Source organism: Phoxinus phoxinus (genome assembly GCF_949152265.1).
Source record: "Phoxinus phoxinus genome assembly, chromosome: 4".
Classification (NCBI taxonomy): domain Eukaryota; kingdom Metazoa; phylum Chordata; class Actinopteri; order Cypriniformes; family Leuciscidae; genus Phoxinus; species Phoxinus phoxinus.
In genome coordinates this window covers 23692585-23708731 of record NC_136879.1, presented here as the reverse complement: position 1 = coordinate 23708731, position 16147 = coordinate 23692585, and the positions used below count along the sequence as shown (strand labels likewise).

The 16147-nt window shown below is 38.7% G+C and overlaps 1 protein-coding gene across 5 annotated transcripts in view; it reads left to right on the top strand.

Moving 5' to 3' along the window:
• The first annotated feature begins 6112 nt into the window (after window positions 1-6112).
• Window positions 6113-16147, top strand: part of frya (furry homolog a) — a 53521-nt gene continuing 43486 nt past the window's right edge. For 4 of the 5 annotated variants that reach the window (XM_079610681.1, XM_079610678.1, XM_079610679.1 and 1 more), the window contains exons 1-3: window positions 6113-6312; window positions 12848-13038; window positions 14699-14752. In XM_079610681.1, the coding sequence (XP_079466807.1) occupies window positions 6243-6312; window positions 12848-13038; window positions 14699-14752 (315 nt within the window). In that variant the 5' untranslated portion in view covers window positions 6113-6242. Of the gene's footprint in view, window positions 6313-10840; window positions 11158-12847; window positions 13039-14698; window positions 14753-16147 lie in introns of those variants that run through there. The other variant, XM_079610680.1, reaches the window with a different exon arrangement.

The window sequence follows — 16147 nt, the reverse complement described above, 5'->3', positions numbered from 1 at the left end:
CATAAACATTTCTTTTGATTATCAATGTTGAAAACGGTTGTGCTGCTTAATATTTTTGTGGAAACCACACTGTAAAAAGTGATCAGTTGACTTAACTTTAAAAAGTGAGAAAAACCCATTGGCTTAAAATTATTAAGTAAATAAACTTCATGTAATTAAAAAAATCAAGTTAAGTGAACTTGACAATTCCACATAACTTATTTATTTTCAATTAAGCTTGAAGTTTATTTATTTCATAATTTTAAGTTTCCTCACAATTTTTTAAAAGTTAAGTCAACTGATCACTTTTACAGTGCATTGATAAATCATTTTCAGGCTTTTTAAACAAATACGGTAGAAAGTTCAGTAGAGCGGCATCAACTAAATACTAAGGCGTTCTGATAACTTTAATTTTAACTTCTAACTCAAATTGTTATGCTGATCATATCTTTGTAATTCCGTAAAGCAATCAGACTTTTTGGACCCCACAGTATCTATCCTACTTGTTTAATGTGATAAACAGTTGGATGTAAATGACAGGACACACAGAGACCGCTTAGAATGAGGAGAGACAGACAATGTTACTTGAGCCTTGTGTGTTAGTCTTTGTGTGCATTTCCTTGAAGTAGTCTGAAAAGGAGGATAAGGTAAGAGGAGAAAGAGGGGCCAGAGGGTGGACAGAGAGAAAAAACCAGCACAGGGAGGAAAAGTAGACAGAAAAAAGGAGGAGTGCGGAGCTGGTACTGATATCCACAGTGACGCCTGCATCAGTGAGACATGCCTCACATTCCATCACTTCATCAGAGCTTGAAAATGCTTTTAATAGGCTCTTAATGGGACTCAACCTGCCGAACAACCTGCTCATACTCCCCCTGAAGGCTTAAGACCAAATATTTACTCCGTCTGAAAGAAAAGACCTGCCAATGAATGCCTGTGATGAGAAAATTGATTTTTGTTTGTAAGGTTATCAAATATCCCAAACATCCCAGATACAATCAGTTACCAATCAATTACTTTATTTTATTCTTTTATTTGATAGCTTGATTTCACTTGAGTGCTGTTTGAGTGATTGGCTCAAGCCATTTTCCAATACGATGCTTTCAGGCTTGTGCCCTTTAGCTTTTTGGACATTTCCACCCATCAAGCGCTCCATTTGCACTGTGGGGTGTTAATGGTCTGGTTGAAAGGTTGAGAGATAGTTCAGCCAGGACATTATGTAATAATATGTCTGAGAGCCCCTCGCTGTGCCATGCAGCTCCAATCTCATAATGTTACCATGTCCGATCTGTGTGGGTTATGTGACTGGGATAAGTATTTATTTTGAGTTTACATTTGAAATAAATGATTGTTCAATTGCCATAATGTTATCATAACCAACCGCTGTATTATGTTTTAATGTTTGAAGGATAAACAAAAACAGGGAAGCACCGAATCCCTTGTTCCTTGTAGGCAAATCCTAGTTGTGAATTAGTCGGAGGAAAAGATGCGACACTGTTGACATGGCTGTTGATCTGTCTGGACTGTCTAGGGTATTTGCATATGAAAATATAAAAAAGCATGTGCTAAAACTGACTCATCAACTCACGAACGCATGAAAATGTAGGCATCTTAACATCTTTCTATTGAAACACTCTGTATCTTATTATATCTACAATTGTTTGAATTAGTAGCATATAAGTAGACACCGCTGTTGTTATATTCAGTGGCTTCCACTCAGATTGCGGTTATATTATATGAATGAATAGACTTTTCCCACAGAACTCAAATGGCCAACTCTAAACTGGCCTGATAAATCGAGTGTAAGCATTATATAATTAAGGGCAAGTTCTTGACATCGGAGGGATAGAGCGAGGCATGATGGGATTATGGAGTGATTCAGGCTCAGGACGTGCAGTGCTTGCCAGCCAATCAGCTGTGTAACATCCAATCGGTCTTTGTCAGACACGTGGGTTTGTTGTGTGTGACGTCACCGCGCCGCCATTTTTGAGGTATCGCTACTGACTGTGAGCATTGAAGAGATTACAATAGTAGAGAAAACAAGTAAATAACTCGCAAAACTGGAGAAGCACAAGAAAACTGAGAAAAGGTCGTACCGCAATAAACTCGATAAATAAGGCAGGTACCGTTATTTGGAGAAATTGTCATCCATTCAGAACATAGATCCATATATGAGCTAACTGCAGTGAGTTGGAGTGCTGATCGCGAATTGTTTTCCTCATCCTCATACTTGGACATTGTCAACTATCTTGTTTATGGTATAAGCGCATATACCAGTGAACAATTTAAAAACTATAAATCTCTTAAAGCCCACGGACATTTCATAAACGGCTGTGTACAGGATTTATTTACATTCCCACCGAAGGACACAGTAGTAATAGCAAAGATAGGTTTGCTGTATTGATGATGATGATAATGTCATGTTAAGGATGTTTTAGTTTGAAAAAGAATGAAAAACACAATTCTCCAACATCAGAATACCCCAGCATCGATACCTTACAAATGGCGGTTACGCCCATAATGCACTTCGTGTATCGCGAGTGTGACGTCACCTGACAAAGACCGATGCGGAATCTGAAATATTCTGTGTTTATGTTTGTATTTTAGACAGGCTCCAGACTGCGACCAAATGGTCGCATTTTGCGACCAAAATTTGAGTGTGCGCGACTGAATTTTACATCCAGTCGCACATGTGCGACCAGTAAATTTGTCTTTTTTTTTTTTTTTTTTTTTTACACGTTAAACGTGGAAGGGGCTTATCAATGAATTCGGAATGTGTGGCAGGCCAATGAGTGCAAGAAGAATAGGGAATGGCCACTGTAAGTGGCTAATGTGTGGAGGGGGAGGGTCCCAGAGATAATCGAGCGCGCGTTTAAAAGTCTGTAGGAAGGAGACAGAGACAAATATCATAACCTGCTATGTGCGTCTGAACAACGAGCAAGCGAACTATTGACTCGTTCTTCCGATCTGCGGCTAGTGTGCCAGTTAAATTCACTTGCTGGCTTCCCAAATAATACATTACGACAGCGATAATAAAAAAAACGTGAACAAAACGATTACTCTTTGTAAACACTGTTCAATGCGAGTGACAAATGCTCAAACATGACCTGTCATTTACGCCGTCATCATCACCCGGGAGTTGATCGCGCACGAGCGCAGGCGAGACCCGAACTGCAGACGTTACCATCGGTGTTTAAACTAAACTCATCATTTATGTTTTGCCAATGTAAACATTCAAGAGGAATATGCGTGCGCGCGCGCGCGCGCGTCTGTGTGTATGCGTAGGCTACTCATCTCAGACAGCGCGCAAATATTGAGTTATCTTTCAAGTTTTGCACTTGAATGGACAAATTCATACAAAAAGTATGTCAACATGTCCGTTTTGATGAGTATCCTAGCAACCTTGAGTGAACATTCATCACAGTATCGGTGTAGGCCTACTGAATCAGCTCTGAATTGAATAGCTTTTGTAACTTTAATAAGGATTAATCTTTAATTTATACAGTCAAATATTCAATGTTATTTTACATTTGATTATTTTATTCAATTTCTGTACCTGAAAACTAATGTTAGACCTACCTGAAAAGCATAGTTTATTTTATTAGTAGGCTATCTTTGCTCTATTGCCTTTATTTGTGCTTTTGCTTGTGGTTAGATTATTTGTTCTTATTTTCTTAATTTTTTTTACAGTAGTCTTTTTTCCCCCTGAACATAGCACATACCGAATCATACCGAAACCGTGAACCTACAACCGTGATACAAACTGAACCGTGTCCGTGAGCTATTTGAAACGTTGTAGCCCTGCCCTAGTGCAGTGCCACAGTCGGATGATGATTCAGAGTGAGAGGTTTTAGTGGTGAAAAAGGCCGAACCACCATTTTCGGGAAGACTGGCGGTGAGAATTCAGCTGGTGGAGGTAGTGCTGTAAGGAGACGAACTCCATGAACTGCAAATGTTGCAGTCGCTACCCCATAACTGCGGGGAACACGAAGTTTGCCGACAGTGCAGGCACTTCACCGTTTAAACACAATACTTAAACACAATCTTAGCCTCAAGCACAGAGTATGCGGTGACATGTTAATAAATCAACTGCCGGTTGCTTTTAGAAGACAAGAGGCTGTAACGTTAAATCAGAGTGCAAAGCCATTGTAATTTCTGCATCTATTATCTAAATATTTATTAGTAATACACTGGAAATCAGTAGAAATGTGAATATTTGGTTAGTATGTTGATTTACGGTGTGTGCTCCTAAATTTTCTGGTTGTGCCCCTAAAATTTTCAGTTGGGGGCCACTGTGCTCCTAGTGAAAAAAGTTAGTCTGGAGCCCTGGGTAGAGTAATTCGTAGCATGCTGATATCATTTGTGTTTAAAGGGAATTTGTGAAGGAGACTTTTGCTTACAAACGTCTCAAACTTGTTCAGCGCTGCATTGATTGCATTGGTGTTTGTGCTGCGTTTGACCTTTGCTGACTTCTTGTGAGCTTTGCACTTTGTTTCTCAGCAAAGAAATGAAGAAAATAGCACGCAAAAATGCGCTGACATTATTGTTCCGGCTGCCCTGCAGTTGTTTCTTTTTAGCCCTTCTCTTCATACTTGACTGACACCTGTGATGAATGGGGACTTTAGTACTGGTTCAAGCCAAAACCAATACTCAAAGTCAAGGAAGGTCATGGGTGCCACACAAAGAGTAGACAAGGCTTTGAAATAAATGAATGAATGTGTTCTATATTACAAAATAACAAACCAAGTGACATTTTTTTAAAGAAAAGTGCAAAACATCACACACACACACACACACACCATTTGTCTGGTTTTAAATGAGAAAATAATAGATAAATTGGCATTCAAAAGTTTTTAAAGGTTTTTGAAAGAAGTTTCTTAAATTCACCAAGGCTGCATTTATTTGGTCAAAAAATTACTGTTTTAATATATTTTAAAATGTAATTTATGCAAAGTTGAATATTCAGCATCATTACTCCAGTCTTCAGTGTCACATGATCCTTCAGAAATCATTCTAATATTCTCATTTGATGGTCAAGAAAACATTTCTTATTATTTTCTTCTTTTTTTTTTACAGTTTAAAAAAGCTTAGCTGGTTATTTTGTGTAAACTAAAATACTTTTTGGCAGGGTTCTTTGATAAATATAAAGAATTAAAAATATATATGTTTTTGGACCAATCTAAAAGTATTTACTGTCACTTTTGAAAAATGTAATGTGCCCTTGCTGAATAAAAGTATTCATTTCTTTAGTTAATGTCATCAACTATCTTGAGTTCTTTGTTATCTTGAGAGAAACTGACTTCATGCATTCTTTAAAGGAATAGTTCACCTAAAAATGAAAATGTCTTTAATATCCCCACCCCCAAGGCCATCCAAGATCTATATGACTTTCTTTCCTCAGCTGAAGATTTTCTGCTCAAGAACATCTAGGCCTATATATCTTGGATGGCCTTGGGGTGAGTAAATAATCAGCAAACTATTTTTGAGCGAACCATTCCTTTAAAATTCAGCCTATGACCAGTTTGTTAAAAGTAAAAGTGACGTGAAGCTCTATCATAATTTTTTTGCAGAATCAGATACCACTTGCTTTCATATTTTCTAATGCAATGACATTCAGACATTTTTAATTGTTATATAGGGCCCTACGTGTTTTAATTCTCCAATATGTTGAAGGCCATTGTAGTAATATTATTTAGAAATTAGATTTTGTCTTTGATTTTCTTTTATCCAGAGGCATCGGTGGCTGCTAAGTGCTATTACTATTTGGAACACACGCAGGTACATAAACCACAGTAGTAGAAAAAACATTTGTGGCGTATCACCAGGGCCTTCTTTTTCCCCTGTGCATCAGGATACTGACCTACCAGATGCCTCTTTCATGGCTTTTCTCACACACTCAAGCTGAGGACGACAGTCAGGAGAGTCTCTCTCACTTGGGATGCAAACAAACAGAGGTTATAATTAACCATGCGGGCTAAGAGGATTTCTCCCCGCTCTCCCTGCACTGCTCGCAGCCTCCGACGCTGGGTTATTTAAAGTGAACCTGCCTAGAGAGAGAGAGAGAGAGAGAGAGAGAGAGGGAGGGTGGGTTGGAGAGGAGGACGCGGAGGGGGGGAGAGCTTAGCGGATCTGTGGCGCTCTGTTCTGGCTCAGTCTCTGGTGGCAGCATCACTCTCCCACAGCAGTGGATTCCACCTGCCTGTTCTGGAAATGTACAGGACTGCAGCATCCTCTGACTGACTTCACCAGCTCATCCGGCGGCAGATATGGCCAGCCAGCAGGATTCGGGTTTCTTTGAGATCAGCATCAAGTCCCTTCTGAAGTCCTGGAGCAGCAGTGAGTATCTTGGCGCTCCGAGCATGCGGGATCACAGCCAGGGCTGGCGGGATGGATCCTGATTTAGTTTGCATGCGAGTTTGTTGCTCTGGTACTCGTGCTCTGGTGTTGTTGTCCTCTTTTATTTAGTACGCATGCGGATCAGCATAATATGGATTTTATGGCATGCATTGACTTTTTTGTGTGTGCGTGAGGTCAAATGATGCTTATGAATCAGGCTTAAAGTGATAGGTCATGCGAAACTCATTTATTATAAAGGTAATTTATTCACCCTTATGTTGTTCTAAACTTTGTGTATGAATTCATTTCTTCCGTGGAACACAAAAGAAGATATTTTGAAGAATGTCGGCATCCAAAACACCACATTGACTTTTATTGTATGGACAAAAAGCACAGAGACATTTAAAAAGAGACACTTTGTGTGTGTGTTTCGCAGAAGTAAGAAAGGCAATAAGGTTTGGAATGACAGGAGTTTGAATTTTCAGTTTGGCTGACATCTTTGTCTATTTTGCTTAGTAATCCCTGTTCTGGTGTTGTGGTACACAGTATGCTCACAAGAGCAGTGTACATCAGGTGCCTGTTCTCACCAGCCTAACCGACTAATCAGCTGTGAGGGCTGGTCAGCCCTCTGCCAATCAGCTTGCAGCAGCAGTGGCAGTGTCTCCTTTAGAAATCAATGCTGATTTACTTTTAATAGCTTAAACATACTTTTTGGTGTGTAAACAATACAAAGTATTTGTTTAAAAAAGAAGTTATATAAGATTTGTCTACATTTTCTTTCTTTGAAACTGTGTATTGTGAAAAGCGCTATACAAATAAAATTGACTTGACTTAATAAATAAAAAATGATCCAAACCAAAAAAGTATATTTTTAGCTATTAAAATTAAATATACTCTCACTTTTTTTTGTAATTTAGAAGCGAATATATTTTCTGCGAATTACGAAACATCTTCTTTTCAAGCCAGAGTGATATCAAACATGAATAGAAATAATCATTTAGACCCATAATCTCTCTCTTTCTCTTTCTCTCTGCCTCAGAGTAAATGGGTGAAACGTTCTTATCACTAAATCAAATGTGCTCTGCACAGTGTACCAAATATATTTTTAGCTCTGGCTCAGAGGTTTAGAGCTGCGAGTGTCCTTAGGCCTAATGGCTAAATCCAGGAAAAATGTCCTTGTTATTTAGCTGTCATAATCAGCACGGCTCAAATATCTGCGAACGTATCTCATCTTTCAGTTTTTCTGTTTGTAATCCTGACCTCTCTGTATGACACAGGGATAGCCAACTCTCTTCAATCGGTGCAGTGTGTTAGGGAAACTTTACAAAACCTGATCCTGTTTCTTCGGGTTATAGTATACTATAGGTGTGGATGCCCACGGGCGATTGATGTGACCTCTGGATGTCATTTTTTGCCTTCTATTCTTTGAAGGGCTTTAGTCTGGTAACAATTTACAAAAAGGTCGTATTTGTTAACATTAGTTAGTGCATTAACTAACATGAACTACTGTAACAATGATCAATAGCTTTTTAACCTTGCTCAAAATCATGTTTGGTCACAGTGCATTAAGTAATGTTAACAGATACAAATTTTGATTAAATGTTGAGATTATCATTAGCTAAGGTTAATAAGTAATGTAGAAATGTTCATTGTTATTTCATGTTAACCAATGTAGTTAATTATGTTAAAAAAAATGAATCCGTGTTGTTCAGAGTTACCCTTATTCTGTATGTTTAAAAATAACTTTTTGTCATTGCTCGTGTCTTTAGTTTCTTGTTTAGGGCGCCAAAGCTAGGCCTATATGTTCAGACTGCAGGCAAATGTGGCCCAAATGTTCACATGTGACTCAGATTTTTTCCCCCATAACAGTGTGAACAGCACAAACCACATGGAATCTGATCTTTTCAATTCCGATTTGGGCCACTTAATGCAGCCTTTCATATGTCCTAAATCTGATACAGGTGTTTTGCAATGTGACCTCAGTCTGAACAGTCAAATCGGAATTCACATCAACACAGTTGCAAAAGTCAGTGAAGGAGCTCTATATACAAGAAAAACATAATACATGTTTAAAAACTCTCTTTTTTCACATCCTCGTCTTTGGTTTTTATATTACCTGCTCATAAATTAGCTGGCTTCCGTGGCAGATCACACAAAAAATAAACACTTTAATCTTTAATCGGTCATCAGCTCATTTACAGCGTGCTGCGTGACGTCTTTTTTTATCATTATTTTGCGCATGTGTGTCAGTCCTCCTGACCCTGATCTGTTTACACTGGAATCTGATATTGGCCACATTGGTGAACAGCTGTACAAAAGAAAAATCAGATCTGAGCTGTAAATCGGAATTGAGCACTTTATTATAGGCTCGCAGTGTGAAGTGTCAGGATGCTAAACTGGACTTTTGTGGGAAAATATCGCTATAGAGTTTGGGATTATGAATCAGTAAGATGATTTTGGCTACATTCAGACTGTCAGTTCAAATCTGATTTTTGTGCATATCTAATTGAAATCCAATCAGATTTAGCAAGTGTGAATGGAAAGAAATCAAAATCCATTTCGAACTACATCTATTTGTGGTTTGAAATCTAATCGCATTTCTGGAAATCCGCTTTAATCAGATTTTGCACGGGCTGTGACTTTAATTCTCATGGCACGTAAAACGTAAATGTCTGACGTTGTTATAGGAAACATGCTGAAAGATGGTGTTGGTGATCAAGGTTGTGTTGTTGCAAAGCTCCGGGCGAGCAGAAAATGACAATATCATGTAGACATGTTTTGAAACCGGCATAGATGACTGCACGGAATAAAGCCAAGCATACCAGTCTCCTACATTACTGCCACTGTCTTATAAAACGCACTAGTCCAGAGCGGCTACACATTACCATGTTGTATATAAAAAACGGTATTGCAAACCCCTCTATGTTGCAGTTGTTGTTGTTGGTGTATACCTACGTCAGTAAGCAGTATTGGACACACAAATCGGATCTGAACAGTTGCGATACATAAAGTGGACAGTCACAATTTTTAGATCAGATTTCAATTGGATACATAAATAATCCTACTTGGACTGACAGTGGGAACGTAGCCTTCGAGTTTCAGCTGCAGATTCCACATCACTTCTCGTTGAGAACTTTTCTCTGTTCGTTGATGAAAGTAACCAGTGGGATATGAGTGGGCTTTGCATGCTAACAACCTGATAACCATCTGAAAATGGATGAGGCTTTATAGGTCCCATTTACAATTATGTCAGTTGTCCCCAGGGATCTTTTGTACACAGTTGGGGTCTACTGATGTAAAAAGCCCACATTTTTTACATCAGAGGGGGATTTTGTTAGATGTTTTTTTTCCATGCTTGTTGACAAAAATGTTGGGAGGACACAACAGGATTTGTTTTAGAAAGAAAAAAGAGGTTACAAATATGTCTGCATACTGTATTTGTGTTTATGTGTATGTCTCATGTCAATGTGTGTGCGTGTGTTTGTGAAATAGAGAGGCGTTGTTCTATGTCTTATATTGTCCCTGTTGGGAGCAGCTCAATGCTCAGAGGCTCGTCTGCAGAACGCTGATGTAATGCTCTGTCTAAGCCCATCTTTTGTTTGCAGAATCACATGTAATGCATCAGGCTGCCGTAATCATCTAGACTGGCACTGGAGCACAGAGTGACCCGTTTAGCACTTCTGTCAAAAACTAGTTTTCTGAAGAAAATGAGAGTGGTGCTTGCACATGCAAAATCCAACGCCATAATGCCTGGGTGTTAGTCATAGCGTTGCTGTCAGGTTGCTATAGGTGTTAAAATACTTACTAGGGGGTTGCTAGGTGGTTGCTACTTGGGTATTCTGTTGCTAGTTAGTTTCACTTATTATGTCTCCCTAGCAACCTGATGGAATCGCATACATTTATTCCATAGAGAATTTTCTTTTTAATGACTCTGAATGAATCTTTCATTTCAAGATAGACTTAGCAACGACCAATAAACTTCATATATATATTTGATCGAATAAATGCAGATCTCACCAACCCCAAACGTTTGAACAGTAGTATGTATGTTATGCATATACTTGTATGATATTAAATAACTAAAAAGTAATGGCTTTATATTATACTGTCATTTTTATTTGATCAGGTCAGCGTCATGGAATCGTAGTTTGTTTATTTAATCTTTATTTATTGACATTTGATGGCATGAGTTCTGTTTACATTTTGTTTACAATTTTTTTTATTGAATTTTGCAAGCCTTGTTGGCATCCCATTTGCTGCCCATGGCTGTTTTCCCGTGGCAAGATTGTGTAATGGAGTCATTCAGTGGAATTCAGATAGTTTATCTTGCTTTACGCCGTCTGTGTTTTTACATACGAGCAAACAAGGGAGTGAGAGTGAGTGAGTGAGTCTGTGCCCAATCAAATGATGTTTACACTGTTGGTTAGTGGCAGAGGGGAGATCAGGACGTATAGTGTGTACACAGGGATAAATATAGCCCTGCAACTATGCCACTGTAACATGTCAGTCCTGCACACTTGCCCAGACCTCAGCTAAAAATTCCAGGCTGACCTTCAGTCTCGAGAGGCAGTGGACGTTTACACTGCAATAGAGAGCCTTCAGAAGAAGCGAGCACACGTCTGGATTTGTTATCAGACAATTTTCTGACTTTTTTGTTTCAACTCGCACTGGGACGTTCCGGTATGGGGCAGGTGGCGAACCGGAGAAGGTCCCGCCATCACTGGAATGATTGATAAGGACGTGTGAGGTTTGGAAAACTGGATCAAATATACTACTCCCCCACTATGGATAGCACAGCAATGTGCTGGAATAAAACCAGCATGGTGAACTTCATCAAGGGCCTGGGTAGGTGCTACAAAAGCAAAAAAAGAGAGAGGGAAGTGAGTGAAGATGAAACTAGTAAACAGAGACAAATGAATGAGTGCAAAGCAAGCTTCAGACTTGTCCATGAGATTTAATTGGTGTTTAGATAATATTATAGCAAAAAAAAAGAGGCTCCTGTCACAGTGGCTGTTCATTTTGAAGAAATAGTTTGGTTTTCAATATTTCAATTCATCAACATTTGAATTCATTCAATTCAAATATTTTCAATTCATCAACAATAAATGTTTGTTAGCAACCTTTTTAGGTGCATTGTATGTGAGTGAATGATAGTGCTGTTATGTTGAATGCAATACAATTCAAGAAATATTAATACATATTTATTATTGAATATTTATAAATTGATACAGTTCTGTCATGACAACTCTCTGAGAGTTTGGCATGGTAATGGGTATGAAAATATTAATTATTTTGGTCTTGGGAGAATAGATCTTCAGAGCAAATACGGAACTTGCCACTGCCAATGCACATACGACACAAGATATTCGGGCCGATTTCTCCCCTTTCGACAATCCTAAGTGAAGTCCCGATTATCTTGATGGTTCTACAGATTATCTTATCAGATTTTCCTGTGGTGTGAGCCGGTGTGTTAAGAGTGACCAAACCTGCTCAGAAGTCTCATATTTTGAAAATCTTATTAGATAAGACGTGCTGCTGCTGTACATGCATGGATGAATCAGCCCTTAGCAGATCTATACAGGTGGAGCTGGGGAAGGTGGAGGGTTTCTGAAAGCGCGCTGGCTGCACTGCTATAGCAAACGATAGGTATTTGAATGTCGAGCAGCGAGCTCATTGGCTACTGATACAGTAGGAACTAATCAGCTGTGCCCATTAGAGAATGATGTGATTGCAAGCAGATTGAGTCAAGGACCTATCAGCATGCTTTAGATTGAAAAAAAAAGTAGATTAAAAAAGTTAAGTAGAAAGAAGAAATTAACTTGCTTGTATGTTTGTTGCTGTTGTTGTATGTTTTTGGAGGTGAAATGCTGTGGGTGACATACAGTACAGACTATCTTTTTGTTCTGTTTAGGGAAAGCAAAACGCAGTTTAATCCATGTGAAGCGAAGTCTGTTTTCGTCTACATATGATAAGTATCTAAAACTAGATCAAAATCTGTTGTCAAAATGAACACTGCTGTGACTGTCACATGCCCCCTCTGCAACTCGACCACCGTTACTTACAGTACAGTCTGTCCAGTAGCTTCTCTGTGTGTTTGTGAGCTATGTGGGAAAAAAAAGATATAAAGTTGCACCTTCTTGGTCTAGGGTGTTACTTTAGTTGGTGTTGAGGAAAACTTGGTGTTACTTTGTGTACACATGTTGCTGGCAAGCTACAGAATGGGAAGGTTTGGGAAATTCTGAAGTGGATTTCACTGTCTGGATTAGGAAACTGTCATTGTCTGGAAAACAATACTTGACTATTCATTCAAATATTTTCTGATTTATTCTGAAACAATGCAGATGTAAAATTTTAGTTTTTTCTGAAAAAGACAAAGACAAACTTCTTACAATCATTTTCCATTTCCTTGCCTTTCAGATTAATAACATTTATTATTATTATTAATAAAAAACAATCATACTATTTTACAGTATGTTATTTTCTTTATTTGTATTTATTTATAATATTAATAATATTTCATATTTTTTGTCCGAAGCTTCACCAGGGTACAGCAAGCCTCCCGTCCCCCCGGTTTGCTGCTCACAGGGTGAGAAAGGGCCGCCCGCCATGATGCCCATCAGCGTGGACCCAGAGAGCCGGCCGGGCGAGTACGTGCTCAAGAGCCTCTTTGCCAACTTCACCACCATCTCCGAGCGCAAAATACGCATTGTCATGGCCGAACCTCTGGTGAGTGACATTTCTGAACTATTGAAGACCTATGACCACTCAAATCCTCAGAGACAAATCAGTCTTTGAAGATTGTGTAGATGGTTGACCATTTAGACTGTGGGATTGGCTTGTTCAAAAGATATCAATGAAATATAAGCTAATCCGGCTAATCCTTTTTTTTATTCGGCTTGCCTAGTTGTTTATGCAGCTCAGCAACTTTCACCTTAATGTGACCCTGTATGAATCCTTGTTCATAGAAATTAAATTTAGATCTGCCGGGCATTGAAAATACGGATGAGATTTTAGTGTACAATGCTTGTTCTGTACAAAACAGATTGTTATCTCTAAGGACCTTGAACACTTAGCCTAGTTAGTATTTCCCAGACAACTGGCAAGTTCACCTGCACGTGTTTAACAGCAAGCTGCTAGTTTCATGACCGGCAGGCAGACTAGTTTTAATGAACTCTCCCAGGACAGATATATTGTGTCCCTGCTGCTATCACGATGAGCTCATCTTTTGTCCTCTAATTTTTACTGAACCAATAACCAAGATCAGGTAATACATAATACACTTAATACATAAGAATATGACCTTGATTATGACCAGTTTATTTATACATCCCTCTTACTGGACAGTAAATTGAGCGATTCATAGCTGAAGTGTCTTTTTTAAATTTGTTTAAGGATCTTTTCGGACACAACTGAATGTTTTATGAGTCAGTCATACATGTCTTAAACTATACCCCAGTCATTTAATTCAGTAGTGGAGAAAAGTCCTGCAAGAGCATACGGTGATCCATTAACCTCTTATGAAAGCCTTGAGGGACATTGCACTGTCCTCGTCCGCCCCCTCATCTGTTTCTCCCTCGAATGACTCCAGCCACTGAAATATTTATTAACCTAAGATGAAAGGGGTGCTTCAGTGGGCTCTTAAATTTAACACGGCCTGAAAGTGTTCTGTTTGACAAGCCTTGTAGATTCTAAGAGTCAGAGAAGACGTGTGTTCTGGGCCCGGAATCCATTAAAACAATAATTCTATTTGAATATTTAAATCAGTTAATCAACCTGTGTTGTTTAATCAGCAGGTCCGATCCATGATAGTTGCTAAGATTTTTCACATTGTAAGACTATGATGGTGGACATGTTTGTGTATATGCACTACTGTTAAAAAGTTTGGGGTCATTAAAAAAAACAAAACAAAAAAAGAATCCAATTGATTAAAAAAAAAGGGACAGGAAAGACATATATAATGGTAAAATTCATCAAAGAATAATGAAACCACTGTTTTCAACATTGATAAAAATAATAAATGTTTCTTGAGCAGCTAGAGAATCATGTGACACTGAAAACTGGAGTAATGATGCTGAAAATGTAGCTTTGCCATCACAGGAATAAATTGCATTTTTAAATATATTAAAATAGAAGCCAGTAATCTGCTGTAAAAATGACTATTTTTGATCAAATAATTCAACCTGAGCAGAAGAGACCTCTTTCAAAAACATAAAAAAAAAATCTTTCCGACTCCAAACTATTGAGGTGTAGTGTACAGTAGCTGCTAAAATGCACAATGTTGGAAGTCAGAGCTGCATTTAATCCAGGAAACCATAAGGAATCACTTTTAGCTAGAATTGCCTAAATAATATTTACTCTAGCATTTATGTTGATGTTGTTTTTGCAGGAAAAACCTCTGATAAAGTCTCTTCAGAGGGGTGAAGATCCCCAGTTTGACCAAGTAAGTACAGTTCGCTTTCTGAACCTTCCCCCCCCAACCCCGAACATATTGCACGCGCACGTCCACACGTCTAGTCTGTGGACAGATGTCCCAGCGGAAAGACAAGAGACAGCTTTTTAGCTGCCCAGCTGTGACAAAAATTAATCTGACTATTTGAATTATTAAAATAGATTCATGGATCTGTCTGGCCTTTAAAGCATTTAAAGTGACCTCTGTAAGAGCTTGATGTGGTTTTTGGCTTGTCTGGCTGTCTGGTCAAAAAGTCAATTTGCATCTCTTATACAGTAGATTTGATAAGAGAGTTTTATACCTGAAATTCACGATACATAGGAGACATTGTTTATTCCATCTTGTCTTCAAAACATTTTGTGCAGTGTGTGAGACATTATTTCTCCATTATTTCTAGTTATTTTATACAGTGCTCAACAATAAGGGTTGTATTTTGACCCAGGGCCAGTCCAAGAGCTTCAGGTCAGTTCCCTACTGTATTGAAACAGTGTTATATCTTATATTCTTTGATCTTATATTGTACATGCATTGATCGTGTCATTACTTTTCAGAATTTTTTCCGTCTAGTTTCCTGTAAATTATAATAACTGATATTATACTACATAATTTTATAATATAAAAATTATAATAATATATTTTCTTTGCAATTTCACACACAAATTGTATATATATATAGCCTTGGACACCCATATACATATGTATATATACATACTAGATACACTGATGAGCCAAAACATTATGACCACTCACAGGTGAAGTGAAAAATGTTAATCATTTCCTACCAGTAGGTTCGATTTTTAGTGACCAATCAATTCTTGTTGTCAATGTGTTGGATGCAGCAGCAAAAAGGGCAGGAGTAAAGACCTTAGAGACTTTGGCAAGGACTGAATTGTTATGGCCAGACAAGTGGGTTAGGGTTACTCTGAAAAGGCAAGCCTTGTGGGTTGCTCTCGGTCAGCAGTGGTGAGATCCCACGGACAGTGGTCCAAGGAGTGACAAACCACAAATCGGTGACAGGGTTTAGTCTCCAAGGCTCATTGATGAACAAGGCCAATGTAGGCTATCCCCCGTCTGGTCTGAAAATGTCAATGATGTTACTGGAGAAATGTGTCACAAGACACAGTGCATCGCACTCTGCTGCGTATCGGGCTGCGTAGCCGCAGACCAATCAGAGTGCCTAAAATGGAGTCGGAACTGGACCTTGGAGTGGTAGAAGAAGGTCACTTGGTCCGATGAGTCCCATTTTCTTTTACATCATGTGGACAGCTGTGTACATGTGCTGTTTACCTGGGGAACTGATGGCAGCAGGATCCACTGTGGGACGACGACAAGCCAGTGGAGGGAGTGTCATGATCTGGGCAATGTTCTGCTGGGAAACCCTGGGTC